Source organism: Mollisia scopiformis (genome assembly GCF_001500285.1).
Source record: "Mollisia scopiformis unplaced genomic scaffold LY89scaffold_31, whole genome shotgun sequence".
NCBI lineage: Eukaryota > Fungi > Ascomycota > Leotiomycetes > Helotiales > Mollisiaceae > Mollisia > Mollisia scopiformis.
In genome coordinates, this window is record NW_017263611.1 from 228253 (window position 1) to 252984 (window position 24732).

At 47.4% G+C, this 24732-nt stretch overlaps 7 protein-coding genes across 7 annotated transcripts; 4 read left to right on the forward strand and 3 right to left on the reverse strand.

Moving 5' to 3' along the window:
* The first annotated feature begins 728 nt into the window (after nucleotides 1-728).
* LY89DRAFT_325395 (uncharacterized protein) lies at nucleotides 729-2024 on the forward strand. The gene is made up of 2 exons (XM_018206742.1): nucleotides 729-1012; nucleotides 1099-2024. The coding sequence occupies exons 1-2, from the start codon at nucleotides 951-953 to the stop codon at nucleotides 1949-1951; spliced, it is 915 nt and encodes a 304-aa protein (XP_018063085.1). The 5' UTR covers nucleotides 729-950; the 3' UTR covers nucleotides 1952-2024.
* Nucleotides 2025-2945: 921 nt separating this feature from the next.
* Nucleotides 2946-4077, reverse strand: LY89DRAFT_599173 (S-adenosyl-L-methionine-dependent methyltransferase; the record flags this gene model as incomplete). Its single annotated transcript, XM_018210076.1, has 5 exons — nucleotides 2946-3372; nucleotides 3426-3566; nucleotides 3618-3680; nucleotides 3744-3898; nucleotides 3979-4077. 5 exons carry the CDS (start codon nucleotides 4075-4077, stop codon nucleotides 2946-2948), a joined length of 885 nt encoding a protein of 294 aa, XP_018063086.1.
* Nucleotides 4078-5042: 965 nt separating this feature from the next.
* On the forward strand, nucleotides 5043-5671 carry LY89DRAFT_676634 (uncharacterized protein; the record flags this gene model as incomplete). Its single annotated transcript, XM_018213611.1, has 3 exons — nucleotides 5043-5122; nucleotides 5253-5406; nucleotides 5543-5671. 3 exons carry the CDS (start codon nucleotides 5043-5045, stop codon nucleotides 5669-5671), a joined length of 363 nt encoding a protein of 120 aa, XP_018063087.1.
* Nucleotides 5672-5827: 156 nt separating this feature from the next.
* Nucleotides 5828-6951, reverse strand: LY89DRAFT_325364 (uncharacterized protein). The gene has a single exon (XM_018206741.1). It carries the CDS (start codon nucleotides 6612-6614, stop codon nucleotides 5985-5987), a length of 630 nt encoding a protein of 209 aa, XP_018063088.1. The 5' UTR covers nucleotides 6615-6951; the 3' UTR covers nucleotides 5828-5984.
* On the forward strand, nucleotides 6776-7673 carry LY89DRAFT_325311 (uncharacterized protein). The gene is made up of 2 exons (XM_018206740.1): nucleotides 6776-7369; nucleotides 7467-7673. Exons 1-2 carry the CDS (start codon nucleotides 6936-6938, stop codon nucleotides 7603-7605), a joined length of 573 nt encoding a protein of 190 aa, XP_018063089.1. The 5' UTR covers nucleotides 6776-6935; the 3' UTR covers nucleotides 7606-7673.
* Nucleotides 7674-17562: 9889 nt separating this feature from the next.
* LY89DRAFT_562602 (uncharacterized protein) lies at nucleotides 17563-18273 on the forward strand (the record flags this gene model as incomplete). The annotated part of the gene is made up of 2 exons (XM_018208478.1): nucleotides 17563-17838; nucleotides 18016-18273. Coding segments are annotated over 2 exons (534 nt in total), but the record flags the coding sequence as incomplete, so codon positions are not given.
* A 2527-nt stretch (nucleotides 18274-20800) lies between these two features.
* LY89DRAFT_724759 (FAD-binding domain-containing protein) lies at nucleotides 20801-22284 on the reverse strand (the record flags this gene model as incomplete). Its single annotated transcript, XM_018218927.1, has 3 exons — nucleotides 21997-22284; nucleotides 20960-21952; nucleotides 20801-20913 (listed from the first exon to the last, which is right to left on the reverse strand). Exons 1-3 carry the CDS (start codon nucleotides 22256-22258, stop codon nucleotides 20801-20803), a joined length of 1368 nt encoding a protein of 455 aa, XP_018063091.1. The 5' UTR covers nucleotides 22259-22284.
* Nucleotides 22285-24732: the final 2448 nt, after the last annotated feature.

Below are 24732 nucleotides of genomic sequence, written 5' to 3' on the forward strand. Positions count from 1 at the left end.
TTTATAAACTTTAAGTCTTGATTTGTTAACTTTAGCTGTGACTCTGACTCTTAGATTCACTTCCCATTTCTCTCCTAATTCACCCCTTCCCCTCAACCTTCCCTTACTTCTTGCCCTCCCTTGCCCTCCACTACCCCTCTATCTATAAAAACCACCTTCCCACCCTTTCTCTCTCTCTCTCTTTCTCTCGCACTACACCTCCATCGCTTCAACTTCGAGTTCACACCACTTGTCCCCACCTTCCACCACCTTCAATCCACCAAAAATCCCCCTTTAAACTATCCTCCCGGTCCTAATAAATGTCGTTAAGAAACGACAATACCTCGAATTTTAACAACAACCTCTTCCCCTCTTCCCTTTCCCCACTCTTTCTCACTTCCACCCCCCACAAAATACACGAAAACAAAAAAAAATCAAAAAAAAAAATTCAAAAACCCACCCGCCAACCCCACGCAATTAATCGATCACCAACGCCGGCCTCACATAGCAAATATACTTCGTATTGAAGAAATCGTAAGGATTGTGGAAAGACTACGATGGGTTCTAGGAAGATATAAAGGGGAGGGGTATATATACACGCACCAACTCATTCACCGATCTCTGATGCTTTTATTTCGAGAACTCGATTCACCTCTCCACACCTCTCCACACCTTTCCACACCTTTCCACACTTTTCCACACTTTCAGCACCAGCTCCTATAAACCAAACCACGACCCCTCATCAATTCACCTTCAACAACCCCCTCCGACTCCGACCTCTACCCCCCCACGTACTTAACGAACCGTTTAAGCAGATTGGTTGGTTGAAAAGCATTCCCCAAATCCAGCCTTGCTTTGGATCTCTATCTTCATTCAGCGTGCTTACAATGTAAGTAAATATCAAAAGAAATTTCCTTGAGAACTCTTCCCCCTTTCCTTCTTTGTAGATAATTCGAAAGGTAAAAACATCGATGGTTAGGTGTGTGTCCGTGATGCTGTTTCGTAGCTTGAGAACCCGGATTAATAAATTCGTGCTGAGGAAAGAGTTCTTCAAAACCACCGTGCAGCGAGACAAGCACAGCGGAGACATAGACACGGATAGAACGCGCGAAAAAAAAGAGCGAGGAATGGAATGAATGATGCATCGGGTATAGGTATCGTCGACAACATGTACACTTCTCTTCTCTTCTTTTTCCCCTCCTCCCTTTCTCTATCGCCTCTCATCTCCACTCATCGCCTTTCAAGCGCCATCTTCCCTCAATGCACCACCACTACCACCCTCTCATCCACTCATGCAAGCACCAAAACCCAACAACGCCCACAATGCAAGCCTTTCCAATCGCAGCGCCACAACCACCGAATGAAAAGCCGTCCCGCCATGCCCAGCCCAGTCCAGTCCAGTCCAGTCCAGTCCAGTCCAGCCCAGCGCACACGCAATGCAACCTCTAAAGCCCTGCAAAGAATCCTTCCACAACCCAACCACCCCATCTCACAACCTCATCCGGCCCCGCTATCAAAAGCAAAAAGGGAAAAAGCAAAAAGGCGGACCGATCCATCCCTAACATGTCTCGGGAAAGAGAAAAAGCAACGACACGGCAACTCCCACCCACAATTCTCGGGTTCCTACCTAACCTCTCAGGGATCCGGGTTCGAGCCGAGAGAAAACATTGTTTCATTCACTCATGCACCCGATCGAGCCCCCACATCGGGCAAGCACGCAAAGGAAAAAAACAAATCAAGACCAGCGGCCATCAAGTTCTCATTCACTCGCTACCGGGGGACCGGATCGTCTGCTTCTCTGTTTCTGTTTCTTTCGAGAAGAAAAAGCAAGCAGCCACAAGCGTTCCTTCGTTCATCCATTCCCACCCACACGTCCGTCCCAAGGCCATGTTATGGGATCGTTGCCAACTCATCAAGTTCAAGACAAGCAAGCAAGCAGGCTGGATGTAAGTATGCGACTGGCCATCCCTGAACCAACAGCCCGATACCGACACGTCACAATGAACCCCACGCCACCGTGACCACACTCCCGGGTCGTTCGGTGTTCGTATAGGTAAAACCGCATGTCGAGCTGAACAACAAACACAACTTCTCAGCTGCGCCGCTCGCGCCTTGTGTCACTGCGCTTCAACACAGCCGGTTCCCGAGCCCGTGGTAAAGGTCGTGAATGACCTCCTTCTTAGGCAGGTCGGTGTCGGATCGAATCGCATGGTTCCCGCAGCGGCGCAGCTATATAATCGCCTGATATGCCGGTTGGTTGGTTCCGTGAATATGTCGGCCCAATTTTTGGGGAGTGAGGTCTGATTCGTGTAACGTATGTAACCCAGACACCCGTATGGGCAGGAGAGTTGAAAACCAACAAATCGTATTCGGGGAAGATCAGCGGGTGGCCCGGTCGAGCCGCTAAAACGTATTCGTTCTCTGCGTCTTCCGTTATATTTGCGGGTCTTAATCAATGGAACCGGGATGTACTGCAGGCGCTTAGAGGTGCATACTGCAGCAAAACCCGAAATTATGCGCGCGCGCATATTGAACCATCATGCGGTTATGGAGGGGTAAGAGCGCTGCCGCCCACTCCTGAGGTCGGTCTGCCTTGCGCGATGCATCTGAAATTGGCCTTGTAGCGCACCTTTCCGCCAGGCTAAAGTCGTCTCTTGGCCGAAATGAGCCTGCCTTCAGATGGGGGGATAAAGCGGACATTGGACGGGATTCGCCTGCCACCTCTTTGCTTGCTTGCCGGAGGGAGGAGCCGCCAGAACATGTCGTGCAGGAGGATTCGCTGTTTTGAAATGCTTGTAATGCTACATCGAAGAAGTTTCAGGCCTCGGCTGGTCGGCGGGCAGTCCAAATGTGCCTATTTACAGTACGCCGTCAGCAAAGACAAAAGATACGCTGATTTAGACGTCATTGCCGCCAGAAATCCTGATGGAATGCAGAGAAAAGGGGGAACCATAGATAGGCAGAACTTACATGTTGCAGTACGAATGATACCTTTTCGAACAGATATCCCTCTTGGCAGCCGCAATTAACCTCTCAATGTCTTCTACTGGCCAGTGGTTGACGCGGGTAAGTGGCCCTAGAGAAAGAGCTTCCAATCCTTGCGTGAGACCAAGATTATACCACCTTCCAACATCTTTCATGTGAGGGTCTGCAGGCCATGGGTTTAGTGGGACCTTGATGACCTGTTCTTGGATCTCGACGAAACCGGCCGATTCCAACATTGCTCGAGTCTGCGTGTTGTAAGCCAGTGGCCGTTGTGCGCGCGCTGTTGCCTCCAGGAGGTAATCCGCCCACTGTACGAGATGTGAGTCTTGCGGGAGGGTTCCATCGTCGCAGCGTGGGTACATGTCGATTTCAACGTGTTCTAGCCAACCAAAGCCAGGCTTGAGATGCCTGGAAAATTTGTCAGATTTTAGCCAAACCAAACCGCTGAGAAAAGTACTCACCTAAAAATCTTCGAATATATATCTGGCCAGCTCGAGATGCTGCCATTGAGCATGCGCATATGTATTAGATCCCAATCCACGTCCATGCCGTACCAAGGTGATTCAATATCCCGCTGTGAGAATCCGACATTTTCTGGTATCCTGTGAATCGCATCAGAATGTATTCCTCCCCCAAAAGCCCAGGATACGTACAATCCAGGTTGAATCATAGAGAGATCTACTCCGTGTACCTCCGCATGGTCTTTAAAATGCGTCCTGGGTCGAAGATCAGTCTCGACCTCTCCATTTCTCGAGCTCCAGAGGTCGGTTTATGCTTACTCTGCCACGTCAATCGCCCAGATGCCCGTGCCGCACCCCAAATCCAATATACGCGGTCCCCCGTGGATATTCTTCGTAAGAGTTACATTGTGCAAATGACCCCGTCTCGCCACTGCAAAGAACTTGTGGTAGATATCCATGCGATCCATTTCCGCCTACAAGATGCCCCGCGTTAGCTCCGTCTCCTCCCAGACACCAGAAATCGCACGGAAAGAGGAGAATTGGGCCACGGTACCTCGTCGCATGGAAACATGTATTTTCCTTTCCTGAAGGCATGGTAGAATCGCCCGTTCTCTACATAGTTTTGTGCAGATTGCGGGGCAGAGGGAGGCATTCTGAAGAGCGCCGCGGCGCAAAAGTCAGCACTGCAGCAAAAAAGATTCTTGGTCCTGCTGGCGAGGAGGGAATTGCAGGCGCACGGCAGCGCTGGGAGAGGTTTTTTCTGCAGCTTACAGCTGAAGATCTGTTCCTGGCGGGCAGTGACGTTTTTGTGGAATGTGAGGAAGTTTCGCTGGGACCCGACTTGCCCGCGATCTTCAGCGCCGCGAGAGACAAGAGTGGAAAAGCACGTACCCATTATTGGCCATGGCCACAACCATCGAGACAAACCTCAGTTGGAAATCGTGTCGCAAAGGTCGGCGGAGGGCAGTAGAATCGTATCATGTGTCGAGGAGCCGTTTTGGAGGTACTGCGGAAGGTGTTCTATGCGGTGATGTTGGAGGGAGTGGAATTGGATCAGTAATTAAGAAGGAGAGAAGAATTGTGGTGGGGACCAGATGATGGTGCGGTTATTGGTGTTGGTTTTGGTCAGTGGTGGTGGTGGGTATGCTGGCCAGGTCTCCTATTCCGGTCTGGTCAGGTCTGGTATGGTTCCGTATGGTCACGAATGGAATTGGCCACCGGTATCTGGCTGTTGGTTGCTGCTGGCTGGTCTGCTGCTTTTGTGTATATGTATGTGTGTGTGTGTGTGTATGTAGGTACTAGGCAGGATATGCTATTAGGTAGGAGGGGATGTAAGTAAGAACAATCCAGGATTAGCACCGCACGCTCGGACGCCCTTTTTGCGGTCTCGGGGTCCCCACTATCTCACGGAGGTGACCTCTGCATGCAGTATGGCGTGGGCTGGTTGTGAGAGTGAGTGTGTGAGAGAGAGACAGAGAGAGAACAAAAGACGCAGTAGACGCCCAAACACCAACGAACCAGGCCGGCCAGGAAAATTGGTGGTGGATTGGGTGGATTGACCGGGACGTGGGACTGGGAACTGGGGCTGGGTGCTGGGACGGACGGAGACGGGAATGAATGGCAGTGGCAGTGGCAGTTCTTCTGGCTGGCACCGACGGCACCGTAGCGGCAAGTCAGGGAAGTGCTGTTAGTGTTCGGTGGGTAACGCGAATGTCTTGGTGTGGGTAACCTAGCGGTAGCAGCGGATGAGCGAATAGCAGCCCAAATCAGACCGGAGGTACGATGATGGCGATACAGTACTGTGCTTGCACTTGGACAGTAATTTAGACTTTGGGGTCAATCCTGGGTGGCTGCACTGGCTTGGGATCCTGGATCTTGGGAACGAGACGGTGCCAAACCTTGTGTAGTGGTGGATTGTGGTGGTGCAGTGCAGTGCAGTGCACTGGAGGTGGTCTTGGTCTTGGTCGTGCCTGGTCTTAAAGTAATGTAGTCCAATTTATTTGGGGCAACAACGGCAAGGCGAGGCAAGGCAAAGAAAGGCAAGCACGACGATGGAGATGGAGATGCAGATGCAGATGCAGATGCAGATGCTGCAGATACTTTATGTAGGTATGCAGCTCGAAGCGCCAGCTCGCCTAAAGACCTCGAGTAGGGAGGAGGAAGACGATCTGACTCGCCACAATGATGTTGTTGGTGTTGGTGGTGGTGAGGATGATGCTGCTGCTACTGCTGGTGATGTGATGTGATGTGCTGTGCTGATGATGTTGGTAACTGCTAAAAATAATAGCCGTGGTGATCGATGATGTGCACGAGTATGTAGAAACAGTATGACACTAGTGAGTGACCACCGTCTGAAAAAAAAAAAAAAATTTGACAACGGTAAGTGAAGGCTGAATGCAATGCACCACCAAACACCGCAGGTCGTAGCCGTGAATTTTGGTAACGAGTAATGAGTAAGTACCTAAGTATCACTCGAGTCGTGAATGGTGTTCCTTTCTCGGCGCAGGAACCGGATTCAAAGACCAAGGGATCCAAATGTTGAAGAAAAGTCAACAACAATTATTTTCTCCCTATTCTTCTTCGAAACACCAACAGCCAAGCAAGCAAGCGCCACGAGCCCCAGTTTCGAAGTTCTCCACCCCAAAAAAGAGTGAGATGGCAAGGCAGAATGGGGGCCAAATAACAAAGAGTCTCCGTATCCAGACTGCGTTGTATCAAGAAGCAACCCCCTGAGTAGGAAAAAGAGGCGTTGCGGTGATGCTGTTGGATACGATACGAAGCTCCTCCGATTTCAGATTCGGCGCTGCTTGCCAATCTCATATATAGCCTTATATCTCCGCGAGTGTGTGTGCGTGCGGGCGGGCGTACGTGATTCTTTTGGGCGAGCGATGTTCCCCTACGGCTCCAGGTAATGGGAATCCAATCTGTGCGTGTGGAATTGGGTGTCCTCCCCGGTCCGACAATGGGCTTCTTAATTTTGAAAAATTCCCCGTCTGATGTGAGATGGGTGATTTGTTTGACGTGAAGTGAAGAGGACGAATGGGAAGAAACAATGCTTTTTGATATGAGCTCGCAAGCTCCGTGTTTGAGAGACCCGAGCAGTGGGGACAACGATGATGACAAGGGAGTTGGAAGTGGGTTTTGATATGATAACAAGGTGGAAGAGAACAAAGAAAGGCGGGCACACATGGGGTTTTTATTCTATCTCAGCGTTGGTATGTATGCAACACGACTAGACTACGGGGGTGAGGATAGGATAGGCTGATTGTTGGACTTGTGTTGGGCTTGGATTAACATGCATGGGAGCACGATCCAGAGAGAGATCAAGATGTGATGTGATGTGATGGACGATGATACGACGGCGAGTCTCACTGGGTGGTGAGAAGCAGCAGCAGCAGCAGCAGCAGCAGCTGTGAGGTGTACGGTGGATGTGCGAGGGGTCAGATAAAACTAACTTGTTGTTGGTGGAGGAGGAAACCAGATCCAAGACAAGAAAGGACTAATCATAAAATGCAGCAACAGATGAGAGGAGATCTTGAACTACTACAGCTACTACTCGGCCAGTGTGTGCAGTACAGTACTTGGTACGTTGGAAAGGCGCCTCAATCCCCAACTCTTACTCAAAGACATCCGTCCATACATCACCAACACCAACGCGGCGGATCACCTCACGCAGGTGGGTTACAGGCCCGCCGCGAGCTGACCTTACTGTACAGTGCCTTCTCAACGGGACCCAGGCTTCTGGTTGGTACACGATGTGCCCTGTCCACCCCGGCAGCTTTCGGAAGATTGTATCACAGATCACAGGGGCCTCCAGGGAGGTGGGTGCGGCAGGGGCCACAAAATAATTTACTTCGTATCTGTCAAGGTTTGGGCCAGCAGGGTGGGATCAGGGTTCTTTTCTCCTGCTGTTGCTGTTGCTGTTGGGCGTGCTGTACTGTACTGTAGGTTAAGCCCTTGTCCGCGGTGGAGGGATGACAGGGCTCGTCGTCTTGCTGGGTTCTTGGGGCGAACATCCATCCATAAACTGACCACCAGAAGAACAGGCGAGCGCGGGAGCGTGTGTGAGGGAGGGAAGGGAGGGGTGGAAGAAGCAATATCAAACTGGTTCTATAGACGCGCAATGTCTTGCGAAACTGAAAGGAGAGGAAGAGTGAAGCGAACGCAGCCATGGGAATAGCTTCGGCCTTTCTTTTACACCTCATTTCGGCCGTTCACGCTTCAGGCCAGCAAGAGTTCTTGTTTCGTATCATAATCCGATCCTTCTTCTATTCACGGCTTCCACTCTTATGATTATGAGATGATGAGATAATCGTTCACTGATTTCGCTGTGTCCGACCGAGGCAGAGGATAAGGGGGAGGCTGAGGGGCAATAGGGGGAGGAGGAGGCAAAGAGGACGAGTCAACGAGAGAGATTGACATGTTGACGTGATGGACGGCGAAGTGATCAGCAACACAATGCAGCAGAGTGCAGAACAGAATGCACGCCGAAGGAGAGAATCTGACCTTCTTCCTTGATCTTGGCCCTTTTCGACATTATTTCCGCGACCCGGCAGACAGACACACATCATCTGGATCATCACCACTCAACCCAAACACGACCATGCCATGCCAGCGGTGCACTAGCACCCAGCAATACGGGTTTTAATATATATCTTCGCCAACTGACTGGTGGGAGCCTTCTACTCCTGCCACACCCTTTAAACGCCATAAACGACGCATCAAATGCGCCTGCCTCTGTACAGTATCTGTACAACAACCTCACCCTCTCCCTCTTGACGCGGAGTGTGCCTCAATGCACATGCTGCTGTATAACACACGCCGCACCGCAACGCAACGCAACGCAACGCATCCCATCCCATCCCATCCCATCCCATCCTGTTACTCAGATTACTGACGTCCGCGACCCAGAGGAGTGAGCAGCCCCGACCAGTGGTGACCACACACAAAGCTTCCCGCTGCACACTCTAGAAAGATGTGAGACGCCAGGAAGGAATTAGAGTGTCTGGTCTTCTTGCCGTGCCACCCACACGCATTCTCACAAGCGTCAGAACCGCCAGACTGGATCGCTCTACCATTCGGCGGGTCCCAGTCCTAGTGCTGGGTCCCATCAGCGGCGGCGGCGGATCTCCAGTCATAAAATGGTGGGTGAGGCGGGAGAGGAAAATTGGAATTCAGGCATGATCCATCATCCAGTTTGAGACTGATAAATCCACTTTCTCCGGTCTCCCCTATTACTGATTGCAGACGACGGCATCAACCATGAAAGCAAAGTCAGTAATCATCCATCCTCAACCCTACACATGCGGCCCATGGAATCCAACCGCGGACCGTCAGCACGACATTCCGGCACACCCTGCCGCCCGCTTGGGACAGCTGAAAACCGGCCACGGGAACACACATCACTCCAGTCAGATATCCATCAGCAGCAACAAATTGCACCACACCACAGCATCCATCATCCCAGCCTTGCGCCGCTGCTAATGCAAACTACGGTAACGGGACAGAAACCCTCCACGATACGAGCCGACTTATCACCATCTCCAGCAGCAACGCCTTGTTTCTCGATCTAACATGTTCGAGAAATGCCTCATTCCCAGAGAATGAGGAGCTGCATATGTAGACTGCAGCCCAGACCTTCTCGAGTCAGATGGCGTGTACGAACATGCATGCGTACCGACCGTGGATCTGGAAGAAGTCACGCGGAAACACATCGTGCATACATTACTGTTAGTGAGTCCTCTGCAACACAGCGCTGTCCCGCTCCCATTCGTCCCGTATCCCGAAGGTACGGTTCAAGAATGATCGGTGAAAGCCTCGAGGGTTTGCTTGGTAGCCAATCATTGTCATACTTTTCGTTGAGTGAGTGTTATTCTTTCTTCTTACCTGAACGTAATCAAACTCACCGCTCCTTACCTCTATATCCAAACCTCACAAACCTGCACGACAACGGACCTACCTCTTAACATCTAGCTCGCCTTCTTCATAAAAGTATAACCTCCCATCGAGCAAAGATCAGCACCCTCAACTCCCAAACCATCAACTACCGAACCGAATCTCCGAACCACAAATTAATCCCCTCACTGAACAACGCAGATCCCATCAACAAGAACACCACACCTCACCTTTTTATCCATCCCAGATCTCCACCTTCGCAAGACTAACCAAACCACCCATATTATCTCCTCCCCGCCGGCCCATGAACCAGCCCCGACCCGACAGTTCGGGACACTTGATCCCTACCCCTGCCTTCCTTTCCTTTCCCACGCCCGTCCAATAAGCACGGCTCATTATGCTGCTGTGCTAATGAGGGCGGTGATTAACCGAGCGAGCCATGGACAGGGGTTTTTGGCGGTTAAGGCGAGGCGTGTGAGGGAGGCTAAGTTTCGTTCACAATGTGATTGATTTCAAGAGCACATTGGATTAATATCTAAGGGCTGGTTTTATACTGACATATTTCTTTTTCTTTTTCTTTCTGTTTGTGACAAGCGTACGGTACGTTGAACGATAAGAAGCCTCGTGTTTAATCCAATCTATTTCCCCACTATTACAGGTTTATCCTTAATCACTTATCTTTCCACCTAAATAAAAATCCATTTATTACCCATTCATCGGGCATCACATCTTTCTTGCCATATTCCTGATTTTTTCCACTCTATCTCCACAACACAGTCTAAAAGCCACAAGATCACCAGCTCCAAACCTACCTACGTACCCCAATATTGTACCGTAGGTGTGACAAGAAGTCTTGTATCACATCACGCAAACACAGCAAATCTAAGCTCGTGTCCGTCCCAGGGGATTGGGACCGGGGATTCGGAAATGTGCGCTCCCGTGTGTGCTGCTGTGAGATAGCGGATCGAGAGTGAGTGGCTTTCTGGCTTTGTGACAGGTTGGTTTGTTCGGGGATCTGTGGGAGGTGAGGGGAGGGGAGATTGTGGGGGTTTTTGTGGTGCGCGGATGGGGTGGTTGTGTGATGGTTGTATGGTAGTGGAATATTAGCATATAGATAGATTGATTGATGGATTGATTAAAAAGGGATGACAAAATGTGGGATGGAAGGGGATTGGGGTTGGAGTGTTGATTGTGGGTGATGGAGAAGGATGCGACGAGGGTTGAGTTAGCTAGGCTCTTTAGAAATTTCAAGCTAATAAAGTTCTTTACTCATCGGAGCTAAGTGGATGATAACTCTCCTTTATATCCTATCCCACTCGTTGTTCTCACCACTGCTTCGAATAAACTCTCTCCTAGCACTATCACGTGATATCAGACTTACTCCCACCTTTCCGCTCTCGATTCTTTCTCTCTTTCTTCTCTTGCTCCTTCATTCTTTCTCTCCAACCCTTTATTCGCTTCCAGTTTTCCACTAGATCTCCTCTGAGGCGGTCAAACTCTGCCTTACATCAGCAGATCCAACTCCCTGTCATCGATACACATTGCTGCTGCAATGCAGGTTGATCGGGATAAATCCTCCGACAACCTCACCTCCTCTCCAACCTCCCTTGCTTCAGACGTTAAACTACTTGAGGGGAACTACGCGATTGGAGCATGGATACCAGTTATCTCGGGTCCACTTCAACGTTGATGACTCTGGGAAACCGTTCCTCCCTTCTCCTCTCTCCACTCTCAGGCTCACATCACATCAGCAGATCAAAATTCCCTTGTCGATTCGACTCAAGCTATCGAACCATGCAATGCAGGTGAATCTTCGAAATCCTCCGAGCCTTCCTCTCCTGGAAGCCTAGAAACTCAAACTCAATCTTCCGCGCCTTGCCAACTCGCGATTCGTCAATCAGTGCCAGATTCCTGGGATTACTCTCCTCTACTGTATCTAAGCGGTGCTGATGAGGGGTAAGAGGAGACGGGACATGTCCTGATTCGACGCAAAGTCATCACCTGCAGCATCTAGATACTTATCAGTGCCTTGCGCTGTAAACGCTCTAACCGAGCCGTTCTGGCAACGAATTCCAATCACGAAGAACGTTGAGCCCAAGACTTCTTAGCCCCTCTTCTCGACCCCTCTATCGCACGGACCTTTTTCACATTTCTAAGTACAGTAAACGATTCACCACATCACCATCCTTATATCATGATTCGCGCACTCGCTGCTTCCACCAACATCCCTCGTATGGTAACCTCAAGGATTCGTACATTACGTGCATCCCAGCATGGCAGAGTCTGGATCCCGACACAGTGGCACCAGAAGAGGGTGTGTGACCGCCCTTCAAACTTGGTCACCGTCTACTGGTCCAGCAATCTATCTTGCACAATCAATTAATTTATGCATGCTGCTTTGGGTGATGCAGTCACCACACCAAAGAAACCAGCTGAATGGCGTCAGTCAGTCAGCCAGCAATGCTGACCCGATTTCGCTCCTTCTGCCTCGACATCCAAAATTCAACGAGGGATGAGCATCTCCACCCGCGTTACAGCAGCGCTGGAAGGGGTTCTGCAGAACTTCGGTACAAATACCGAACCCAGCTCTTTCTGACTTGTCGTATTCTTCAGTCCCAAAACAGGCCATAACCTCCGACTGGACGAACACGAGGATTGAGACAACGGTTCGTTCATTCCGCTGCTGCAGTTCGTGCTCGTACGCTTACCGCCGATATTCTCACGCAATATACCTAGGTACCAGGCAATTGTGTGAGAATCACAAGACCAGAATGATATGCGGCCGCGCCTGGTACCGCATCAGGCAATTTGGGACTGCCGATACCGCCGAGCAAATCACGAACCCCCACGCAGGAGTCAATCTCCTGAAGTTCATGAGCTGTGATTCGATCCGAATCCCAATCTCACCACTCTCCAATTCATCAAGGAGGTAATTCTCCCCGTTCCCGACAGTACTCCACTCCAACATCCCACGAAAATCTTCTTCAGCGAGCGACTTCCAACGTTGGCCGTCCGAGACACACCCATCACCCATCCCTTCCCTCGCTCACCACACCCTATCACATTCGCCGCTTCGGCTCCAAGAGCCTCAAGTACCGAACCCGAGCCAAGATCTCCGGGAGCCCGCCCCACAAATGTTGGGTCCGTTGCGTCTCGGAGATTTTTCTGGTTGTTTTGGGAAACGGGTTCCGTGCTGTCGGGATGTTTCCAACAACAAGCGTTGTTGGGTTGGTGTGATAGGATGGGCTACACGAGGTGGACGGAGATGTTGGTGGCATTTTTGGATTTTGGATTTGGCGCCAGGAGCGCTCTTGGCCTCTTTCATTCTTTGTTTGTTTTGAATGCCGTGTGTTCCGGGGGCGTGGGTCGAGTTGTGGTTTGAGTTCTGGTTCGAGGCTTGATGCCATGAGTTCTCATGATAGGATGCCTTGGATCTCGAAGCCAGATTAATCAAGAGAGTTATTGAAATACCTTTTTTACCTAGTTTATGGAGCAAGAATGACTCTCATTCCTGTTAAATTGTACTAAGGAGTAGTAGTAGTAGAGATGATAAATTGCTTATTTTATTAAAACTATATTTAAAGGAATTCTATCAGCATTTTATAAATAAATCCTTCTTTTCTTTTAATTACAATTATCTATTTCCGTGTAACGGTCTGCTCTGACTGTCGGGTTTAGAGTGGTAGGGGATCAAGGAAATTGTCTTCTTGTCACAGCGCCAGCTGTTACCAATCGCCTGAGCCAATCGCCTGCGACAGAGGCCAGGCCGGGAATGGTGGCGTTCCCGAGCTTTAAGCCTACTAGGGCTTAGCTCCTCACATGACATCCCCTTACTTCTAACATATATATGTATATAGATCTCTCCTCCTCTCCTTTCTTCTCTCCTTAGCTTTAGATTCTAAATGAATAGCCCGACGTTGCGTCGCCACCTCACACCATCGTCACAGTGCTGTCACACTTCTGAAGAGTGATGCAAGAGAGTTACTAATAGCTTGTTGTTAAAAAACTATATTTGAGTTGAGCACGAAGCTCCTATCTACTTGGAAAACTATCTGCTTATATAGAACCTTCCTGCTCAGGGCCGAGAGGGCCGCAGTCGGTCCTCTCGGTCCATCACGTGATCGCTGATCCCGTGCACCTGGAACCTTCTTGTTCCGAAGTATCTCCACAAGCTCGCTTGCTGGGCCTATCGTGTTCCTTGCTCGTAACAAGAATGTGGCCAAGCACGTGCGCTATACCCGATTAGGTATAGTGCTAGGGAGACTAGCGCTCCCGGGCTAGTATTGCACGTGCCAATACAACGATCTCATCTAGTGTGTGATGGGTTGAACCCATTCTGTGGCTATGCCCCTAAATGGGCATAGCCGTCACGTGAGCAGACGCTCGGGCCTTGGCGCCCTTACAAAAGGATTTCTCCGGGGAGAATCCTTCTTTTCTTAACTAGTTCTTTTTGTAATACACATAGCTTATTACTTTGTGTTAGGGGTTGAACCCTATAATGCTTCGGCTATGCCTCGCTTAAGCACTAGCCTCCTTATTTTCTTTACGAGTTGTAATCTCCGATCTAAGACTTTAATCTTATAGTAATTAGCTTATACCGAGGCTTCTACGAAGCCTCTGATCCTATGTATATAAAGCCTTAGTTAGCTACCTTTTAGTTCTTTATCGAATTCAACGACAGTTTTACCCACTACTTATTATAGTTCTGGTGTAACTAGTAGTTGTAGTCATGTAATTGTTTTAGCTAGTGTTTGAGAACCCAGCTTATCTACCCTCAACACTCTTCCACTCTTTTAGTTCTTTGTCTATTATTCACAGATTAGTATGTACGTCTTAATTCTATAGTCTAGAGTGCGTGCTATCACATTGCCTACGTCTTAAGTGTTCCCTCTTAGCGTAGCCCTTTACACTTTAACTTATTGTATTAGCCCGTTGTAACAGCACGGTGGGAAGCTTAGTACGTAGACGAAGTATCGATTCGGCTATCTCTTAGAATCTAAAGGTAAAGAAGAGAAGGGGAATGAAAAAGGAGAAGATCTAGATATATATATGCTAGGGGAAAGGGATGTCATGTGAGGAGCTAAGCCCCAATAGGCTTAAAGCTAGGGAACGCCACTATTCCCGGCCTAACCTTTGTCGCGGGCGATTAGGCAGGCGATTAGGTTAGGTGACAGGCGATTAGCCAGGCGATCCAAGTGGTCCGTAACAATTATTATAAAAACGCTATAAATAGTTTAAATAAAAAAAATAGCAAAAAGCTATAAATATAAAATATAAATTTTATGTTAGGGCTTGTAGTCAATACACGTGATTGAGGCTACAGAGGCTTTCTTTGTACAAGAAGGTTCGATTGCCGTATAATACCAGTGTAACGGGTTGAACCCGATATTTGGCTGCACTACTACGTAGTGCAGCCTACACGTGACTACGCGGGCCTGCACATGACGACGCGACGCTAAAGCGCGCGGGCCATTCTACGAACTAGCGAGAGCCCCTTTAAAACAGCTCTTCGTACGAGAAAGAACTCTTCTCTCTTTAGTTAATTCTTCTTGTAATACAATCAGGTTCTTGCTTTGACTCATTGCATCCAACCCGTGACATGTAGGCTGCACTACGTAGTAGTGCAGCCAGATATCGGGTTCAACCCGTCACACCCGAGTATAACCCGAGTTTTTCTCAATATTTAAGTATTTACCCAAGCATAAGTACGAGTAAACCCGACGAAAGCTCTAAGTGCACCCGAGTGCACCCGTAAACAAGCCTGATAAAGTTATTTGAAATTCACTTTTTAAAGCCCTATAGAACATTCAGGGCTCGTTAAACGCAGACAGCTCGAGTATTTATAGAGCCTTCTAGCTCCGTAATAAGCTCTTAATACACAAAATACTTCGATGAGGTATTAGTAATATGTCCGAACGCAACGTGGCGATATAACGCTATTTAGTAACGGAGCTTAGTTTTATAATCTAGAAGCTTGAAACCCTACTATTCAAGACTTATCAGAATCGAAGCCTTTGAATACCGACTCCTTGGCGGTTTGCTCGTTGATGGTGATGCAGTCCCATCGGTCAATTAAATGTGGAGATGTGAATCGGCTACAACGTACACCACTTGCATGGAGCATAGCAGAGAAATAGGCGCATATTGTGCCTTTTCCGTTGGTGCCTGCAACATGGATCGCTTTCCATAGTTGTGGTGTATGCCTGAGCAGGCGACTTATTCGGCCCAATCCGAGTTCAATCATGGCGAGGAAGAGTCAAACGTGACTCTTGATGCCGGTTTTTTAGATGACAAACATCGCTGTAGAAAGAATAGAGTTTGAACCCACAAAGCAAAAATAGAAAGAAAAAGGAAAAATTCAGGTAATGCGACGCTTTGCCCGGAACAGAACCCCAGGTTGTTCTTTGTCCCGGGCATGGGTGCGGTGTCAATTGCAGAGTCTCGATGTACAGGAGAACGAACAGACAAAACACCAAGGACAAAGGATAAACCTCAATGTGAATGTGAGAGCAGCGAGCATTGACCCGCTATGAGAAAATCAACTTTTTCTTAACGCGCGCGCTATTTCTATTTCATCAAGACAATTGTCCAAGTCGTAATGGGACAATTGGATGATCTTGATGGTGATTGACAACGTATCATGATTCAATGTCATCGTCAAGAGAGGAAGGTAGGGCTTGTTGTTGATATACCAGGGTTGTCGTCAAGTCTTTCGAGTTGTTGTTAATGGTTTTACTCACTCTTTCGTTGCTAAATAATAAGATTCGGATAAATTGGAACAATATCCTGTTGTGTCACGAGAGGGCTTACTAAAATGAAAGGTGGATGCTGGGACCGGGCATTTGGAGAAAAATTGTTGCAGGCCTCGATACTCACTCGTGAGGAAGATGTTGGATTGGGCGCAGAGTGGTGTGGAACACAAATAGAGAGGAGCAGGGAGGGGTATATATACCCGGAATTGAGAGCAAGAGAAAAACGTTACGCAAAAATGGTGCCTGAATTTCAAGTGAATTTGAGAGCAGCACAATTTTCTGGCCGAATTCTGAAACTCCTGCCTACAAGTGAATCTCTCACTTCCAGTCCTTAGTGAGGGTTCCCAGTTATAAATACCCCTCCTCCTCCCAGAAGAAATCTTTGCAAAACGCAAAGATCTGTAGGAGAGAGACATCATGGGAGCCGGGCTCCGGGTGTCGTCGAGAACATGCAATTGCGGTTTTTTCTGGGTGAGCCGGCTACACGCTTGGTGGAAGGGATCGTTGAATTTGGATTCCGCTTTTGATTGTGTGATAAATTTTGTTGGGTAGAAGTGAATTTGATGGCAACGCAAGTTTTCTAGATACCGCCTTGGAGATATATTCACCACTTCCTACAAGCGCAACGTTCGGATCTCGAGGGTGATTACGGGTATAAATACAACCCCCCACTCCCAGAAACAAAATTTTACAACACAAAGAATTGTCCGAAGTGAAAAATCATGGGAGCCGGGACCTAGGCTTGTCCGAACACTTGCAAGATGAAGCGTTGTCTGAAGGGTTATTAGCGGGGCCCGCTCGTACACTGTGCTCATAACAACTTTTTCAAAATTCTGTGGCCACCACCCAAGCTTAGAAGACTCCAAAACTCTAAGAATAATTAATGATCGCGATACAATTGAACTGCAATTGCACTTAATTTAATTCTGCATATTTATCATGTTTTTTATTAATAAAATAATAAGGTTAGGAGTCCTTATTATGCGCTAGAGCAGCCGTAGCTTACTTAATGCCCTGCACAGCTATCAGGCTGTCAGGCATCATAGCCTAAGCGACTCGCTAACGAACATGGGGACAAAAGTCCGTGCGTTCAGGCTGTAGAACCTCGAAATTAAAACTCTTCACATTAGGACTAAACTATCAACAACTCCACCATTATGGATCCTTTTACCACTCCACCTATGTCTCCACGTCTCCCAGGTGCAGAGATCAGAACCAAGCACAAAGAGGGCATACGCCGGCTCTTCAAATTCGCTAAAATAGGCCTGCAACAGCTCCAGGGCTACTACCACCTAGGAGACAGCACAGTTAGGAAGATCCTACTATACGATGTGCCTGAAAGAGCGCGCCCTACACGCACAGGGAGACCCAGAGAATCCCTCAATGAACAGGAGGTTAGAGATATTATTGAGTATATTTGCACCGACCATACAACTAGAGTGCTGAATTGGATCCAAATACACGATGAATTGCAACTCTCTTGCTCTGTCAAGACCCTCAAACGCCGCTGCAAAGAAGCTGGATACTACTCTTGTATCTGCTGCCAAAAGCCCTACCTCACTAAGACCCAAGCCAATGCGCGGTGGCTGTGGGGGATAGCACACATGTTTTGGACTATTTGGGAATGGAGTCAGATACTGTACTCAGATGAGGTCACATTTCAAGTTGGAGGGAAGAAATGCAAGCAGAGGTGTATTAGGAATAAGAAGGAACGCTGTCATCCTGACTGCATTCAATTCCAAATGCATAGAGGTGGCACTATTCCTGTACACTTCTTTGGTGCTGTAGGCTACGGATACAAAAGTCCATTGATCAACATTCATGGAACTGGGAAGAGTGGGGCATTTACACAAACTGATTACCTTGCTTAAGTACTCAAGCCTTATATTCAGGATTTTTTAGCTGCTTTTGCGGCTGTTTTGGGGCCTGGGAAGACCCCTCAGTTCATGGAAGACGGCAACTCTGCTCACGGCCACAAGACTACTAGCAATATTTGTGCTACTTGGCGTACTTCTATGGGTATTACTCTATTCCCCCATCCTGCAGTTAGCCCTGATATGAATCCTATTGAGAAGTGCTGGAGGAGAATAAAACAAGCTCTCCATAGGCGCCTAAGGCAGCCAACAACTGAGGTTCAAATGGTTGTAGTAGTATTAGAAGAATGGGACAAAATTCCTCAGGAATGGATCAATGGGCTTATTGAGCAGCAGGACTTCTGGGTACACGACTTAATTAAGCGATGTGGCTGGTCTACAGCTAATTAATTAATAAAATTCATGATTCTGATGCCCTGAACGCACGGACTTTTGTCCCCATGTTCGTAAGGTGCATTTATCATGATAAGCTTACCTCCTAGTGCGGCTATAGTACTCGCTAAAGCGACCCATCGCTACTACTACCTTAAGCTTACACAATTATTTTAACTTCACTTGCGCATAACAATAGTTTAGTTATTTTATATTATTAAAAAATTGATATATAAGCTACTATGCACCATATAATTGATCGCAGCTTAAGTGCAGCGCCAAAAATAGTAATTTGGTGCCTTTTAAGCTTAGGTGATGGCCATAGAATTTTGAAAAAGTCGTTATGAGCACAGTGTACGTAGGGGCCTCGGTAGTTATAATTACGAGGAGGATATGAGATTTCACTTTTTGTTCTGCAGGTAATCTTTGTTGTCAATTATCTTATTGTTATCACCTCCTTGTCCACCGTCTCAAAGCCTCTTTCCTCTCAAGTGTTTCGTTGCAATAATCAATATTCAGGATTCAACCACGAAGCAGATCACTAGTTTTTACTTTCCGATTACCAACCGAACTCGCTGAATCCTCCTGTTACTGGATGCCATGTTGGTTTAGCGGCGTGTATAGAAAAAGGTTGTCCACAAGTTGACTAGAAGGTATTTATAGCAGAAATAGACACTTAAAGTTAGATTTCGGGTGCAAAAAGTGAATTTTAGGAGCCGTTGAGTCAGGGGAACAAGCAAGCTAGGGCTGTTCCTGAACAGAAAGGTAGGTATAAATATACGCGAAGATGAAGATTTTGGAAGACTGTGTCCAACAGCCCTTGAATTACCGAAGAAACTGGGGAAGTCATGATCGGAATCCGAGGTCCATTCTCCCCAAAAAGATGAGACGCATAAGTAAGTCGGTAATTCAAAGTGATATTGCCAGATTCGCTGTCAAGTTCCCATGAGGGAGCCTTTAACGTCAAATATTTCTTGTTGTCATGTACTTTAGATGAATGCAGCTCTCTGCAGCTCTCACATGAGAAGTTTAAAACCTAAAATGTTCAAACTCAGAGCCTATCGATAATCTCACGAGATTTCCTGGAGCAGTTCTTGAATTGTCAGGTACCTAAGGAGAGGAGTAGAGTTCGGTGCGGTTTGGCGTACCAAGGCGACGATTTTAGCTGACGGGGTTGAGTGACTTTGTTCTGGAATAAGGTGAATGAAGTAAGCCTCGCACGATGAAGGTGTGTGACTCGGAAAGTCGTGCGACGCATGAGTCGAAAGTGAAGTGGTGAATGCAGAGTTTCGACTTCTGAGCTGATCAGAGCCTCTTCTTTCGACTGGGTATACAATAGAACTGTCACCATTCCGGCTCGTACTACATACTACAGAGATAATTCGATGATGATGTACAAGAGACTCATGGGTTTGGTGGACGTATCGGGCTTGGGTGCTATTGGCGGGTATGCGTAGCGTTTTTGTGACTTTCCAATCTTACAAGCAAAGTATCCTTGGTTGAAAATCTTGTTGTGAATAATATTCTTGTTGTCAATTGCTTGTGGGAGGCTATTTATCTGTTTGCTATAAACATCCAGAGTTTCCTCTAAGATCTTGATACAAAGATGGAGAGATTGGCCATTAGCTCCACGTTATGACTGCAGATATACACTAGGGAGAAGCACTTACAGAAAAGGGTGTAGGAGAAGACACTACCTAGGGATGATGTTTGAGTATGTGAGATGATGCAGGTGGCAAGCTCTTCGAAACAAAAGAAAGTTCGCTAGGAGGATTCACATCTATATTACACCATTTTATCTTTCAAGCTTTTCGTTACACTTAGGAATTAGCCCACTCATAGAATTTCAGAAACTCGGAAGCAATATTAGTCTATATTCGAGTTTCTGCTGTAACGCTGTTTGTTGTGGTATGAGGTGAACATTTGGCAGATTCAAAACGAGCATGTGATTGGGACATCTCTAGCCTTTTACTCATTCTGCTCTTTCGAAGCGAATACATAAAGGCAGGCTAGGTATATGTAACGGCGAATCTTCAACACGAAAACAACAAGTCAAGAGCAGAAGAAGTAGAGCTAGCCATCTTTGGTCCAAGCATCGGCGCATATTCACTTCCCAGTGACTTCTTTGAGCTTGTGAGTCTCGTTGTGGCTTTGGATGTAGTAAGCTAGTAAGCGTTTTCTGTCAATGGTTGTTCTGTTGTCATTGTCAGCAAAAAGGTTTATTATTAGCTGGTCTCGGGCAGGGTGGGAAAGCATTACCGCAACCATGTCCGACGAAGAGGAAAAGCAAGGTGATATCATTGATCGTGAAGGAGATAGACTTTTATGGCACATTGGAGTCCAAGAATGAGGGTTCTCAGGTACAGACACTGTGTAGTGAATTGCTCTTGTGACCAAATATGCTTGACATTTATTTGGCTCTATCGTTCAAGATGACAGAGTGTGAGATCAACCCAGACAGCGTCTGCTGAGATAAAGTACATCATAACAAGTCTACACAGTTCTTAAACACATTTTGTGGGTCGTATTTCTTCTTCAATTCCACCAACCTCTCATAATTTACTCCAAATATTGTCTTCGCGCTCAAGCCGAAACCTATAACTTGTGAGTAGGCCATTTTCGTTATGTAATAAGCACTCACCATCATAGTTCAAGTACACCCCAGTACTTGACCGAGTCGTCTCATCCAACAGAGGATCCTTCTGCCTTTGCTCAAATTCCATTTGGAATTTTCGTTCCATCTCAAAACACCACTTTTTACAAACCTCATAATTATCCTCGTTCAGATAAATTGGAATGATCCTCACGGTTGTATGGTTCCCTCGATCAGCAAATGCTGTCTCATTCTGTTTGACCGAGGTCAAGGCTCGAGTTCCCATAATCTCAAAACCTACTATCGATTGTTCCCTTGCATCAGGGACTTTCTGTAGGAATTCTTCAAACTCATTCAATCTCTCTTCGAGGAAGTCAGCATTCATTGGAGTGATCATAGAACGTGCAACGCTGAGTTTCCGCCACTTCCCCGCCACCGTTGCACTGTCTCCAGATTGCGAGAACGGAACCATCTTCGCCTTATTTACTATCGGGTTGAGCTCGAGTAAAGGGGCAAAGAACTCTTCAGCCTCATTTTGGGGGCCATTGTAGAACGGAATGATCGCAAGCATCACCTCCTCGGACTCTGTTGAATACCCCCAAAAGTGCCCCATGACGGCATTCCCCTTATTCTCTCTTTCAAGAATTCGATTTCCCATCTCCACCACAACTTTCAGAGTAGTCTTCGGGAAGATCATTTTCCCAGTCCAAACCTCATTCTTCTGCTCATGCCCTTTTAGCACGAATTCCGTTACAATTCCAAAACATCCACCAGCGCCCTTCATTGCCCAGAATAGGTCTTGGTTCTCACTGTCACTGGCACAGACAACTGACCCATCCGCAAGCACGACCTCCACTTCCAACATGTTGTCCACGCCTAGTCCATGCGCGCTCGACAAGAACCCATACCCTCCATGCAGCACAAATCCTCCCACGCCAACATCAGGGCATATCCCGCCAACAGGAGCCAAATCAAATTTCTCAGCCTCAGCATAGACTTCGCTCCATAATGCTCCGCCTCGAGCAATGATCTTGTTGCCTTCTACCCTGACTCCCTTCATTTGGACAAATCAATGACAATCCCACCTTCGGTAGATGACTCTCCGCGTAAGCCATGTCCACCACCTTTGGCAGCGATGGGGATAGAATGCTTCTGGGTGAAGCGAAGTATCGATGATGTGTCGGCGACGCTGGTTGGGAAAACAACAGCACCAGCACGTTTGATAGAGAGGAAAAACCAGCGGTCGATGTTAGCTTCATACTCGGGAGAGTCGGGAGTAATGATTTTGAGATCCGGAATCAGCGTGTGTAATTCATCGATAGCTGATTTGGAGATTGGAGAGGACATCTTGTATAGTAGTAGTGGGCTGTAGGAAGGTTCGGGAAGGATGTGTAACGTGAAAGGAGATCTAGAAAATAGATAGATAGAAAGAGGTCTGTCTGACGTGAGGCTGACATAAGCGCAAGCAACAAAAGATTTGGAATTGCAAGACACAAAGGTTGATTACTTGTCATGGGCGATAAACATTGGAATGATCAGTAATTGATTTCCGATTGACCAATAGGATTCCATGTTGCCCTGATAACGCAGCAAGAACTGAAAATCGGGTCATTGAATTCCGAGTTACCCATTAATATCTAGAATCAGCGTCGAGAGTACAGATCCGTGCAACTCTTTCCGATTAGCTGGTCTCTTTCTAAACTGACGACTCTTCATCAAGGACTCCGAAGTCTGTCCTAGCGGAACGAGTAGGACGGAACGAATAGATCAAAATCTTCACTTGAAAGGTTAGTCACAGGCGGTGGAACGAAGCAAGCTTTTCGATAGCGTGTAAAATTTCACAGCTGTATAGTATCCATCACCTAGCCAACGAAAGCAAGAAAGCTTGTGTAATACATAAGGAGAATACGAGGAAGAATACAATAGTGGCAAATTGTGCAACCAACATTTCCCCGCATGTTATCACACTTTATTTAATGTACCATATGCTGGACGCGGTCGGCCTTTCGAAGAGATTGATCACTGTTTAAAAACATATACAGACATCTGAGGCATCCGAGGCAGATTTGAGCTTTTTGCTCGGCGATGCATTAAGCGAGGGCAAATAGGGGAACAGCCACGGCGGCCATCGATTGACAAAACCAGCAATTTCAGGACGCTGAATTTATAAGAATGAGCATGTGCCATGATATATAAGCTATTGTGGTATGTGGACTAATGTAGAGTCAAAGACTCCAATTATGACATCACCAAAAGAGCGTATAGAGGTGTGTGTGAGGTGTTGAAGGAGGTGAGACCGTGACCGTACGGCATCCGCTCTCCCTGTGCAAATACATTCCAATCTCTTTGTTATGTACATTTACAAATGATTCTTGTTTCAAGAGAATCGGTGACGAGAACCTCAGCAGCCGCTTTCAGCGCTGATAGCGCTTGGAGCGCTACCTGCGCAATATGCGCAGGCAATGCAAATTGCCTTAGAATTACAAGACACACATTCTCCACAAGATGTCTCATTGAGCGTTAACTCCGAAAACAACAGAATTATTCATATCAGGCGTGATGTCCTGTGATCAGTGCTGACTTCAAGCTGTGTAAGCCCAAGCTAGAGACATGCAAAGGAACTTTTCCTCTTGGCAACTGCGCATACAACGAAGCTCTTAATCGGGTCTCACAATTGGATCTGCTCTCGCTGCTTCTACTCGCATTTAGAATCAGCTGATCTACGATCACATTCCACTGTCCTTTAAGATCTTCAAAATTTCAAACCGCAACCTCAAAAGCGTCCAACATCACGGATTACAATGAACGGAGCATCGGAGGAAACGTGTCTACTATCACTCTCCCTAAACTCCCATTCAGAAGGTCAATCTACCTTAGGTCTTACAATATTTCTACTCATCGGGTCTTCAAGCCTTTGAACTTCGGCCGACTCCTGTAAGCGAATCCGCACAGCCTCTGGATTAGCCAGCTAACAAGATATCAGATGATTTTGGGTTTCCGGACTTAGTAGCACTGCAATGCTCATTTGAAGTCATTAACGCAGCGGGGTAATGTTCGGGCTTGCGAAGGTATGCGGAGGATTGGTTCTTTGGCCTTAGCGTCACGTTCGAATTCCCTCTTTTGTGTTGTGCACTAGCTTAGCATACAAGCATCGTCTGTATTTATACTGGGACCTCCTTCGCTTCAAAACTTCTCAAATTTCAACTCCAACCTTCCTCGCAACATAATCGTCAACCGCAGAATATTCCACCATTTACTGACACATGAGTTTGTCTTACAGCTACATCTCCCCTTACACATCTCCAGCATGATGCAACAAAGAATTGTCCGCCTTCGACCTGCGCTCGAAAGCAACACAATACTTGCGCTTTTACCGCATTTCGCGCCCTCCGCGCTTTTTTGCGCCTTCATTCGAGAACAATAACCACACGACCTCTCCATCAACAAAACTCTTTTCGACCCAAAACTTCCGCCCATTTCCGCGGTCGCATTTCAGAGGGCTTATCAATTCTTCTTTCTCTCCTCTTATATATACACTCGGCAACAATTGTCTATGCTACCAGACCTCGAGGCCCATAGCACTAGCAAATCCAGTCCGAAAGAAGTTTACCAGGATATAACACTGAAACGTATTCCGGGCTGATCCTGTTGAGAGACTGCTTCGGCAGTCTTTCCAGGTGGCTACAAAAGTCCAATCTTTGCTATCATCACTAATGTGGTGCTTAGCAATGAGAGGCCAGTTGGATCATCCTGTACTTAACAGGAGGCTCATCTGAACCTGTCAAGGGTCTTGTCCAGAGAGATACCTTCAGATTTCGAAA

Excerpts from the sequence above, each read along its gene's own strand:
- LY89DRAFT_325395 (XM_018206742.1), top strand. The coding sequence starts at position 951 with ATGGTTAGGTGTGTGTCCGTGATGCTGTTTCGTAGCTTGAGAACCCGG. Across the intron at positions 1,013-1,098 it reads ACCCGGATTAATAAATTCGT|AGCGAGGAATGGAATGAATG; the intron begins GCTGAGGAAAGA and ends GCGAAAAAAAAG.
- LY89DRAFT_325364 (XM_018206741.1), bottom strand. The coding sequence starts at position 6,614 with ATGTGTGCCCGCCTTTCTTTGTTCTCTTCCACCTTGTTATCATATCAA.
- LY89DRAFT_325311 (XM_018206740.1), top strand. The coding sequence starts at position 6,936 with ATGCAGCAACAGATGAGAGGAGATCTTGAACTACTACAGCTACTACTC. Across the intron at positions 7,370-7,466 it reads TGGGCGTGCTGTACTGTACT|AACAGGCGAGCGCGGGAGCG; the intron begins GTAGGTTAAGCC and ends GACCACCAGAAG.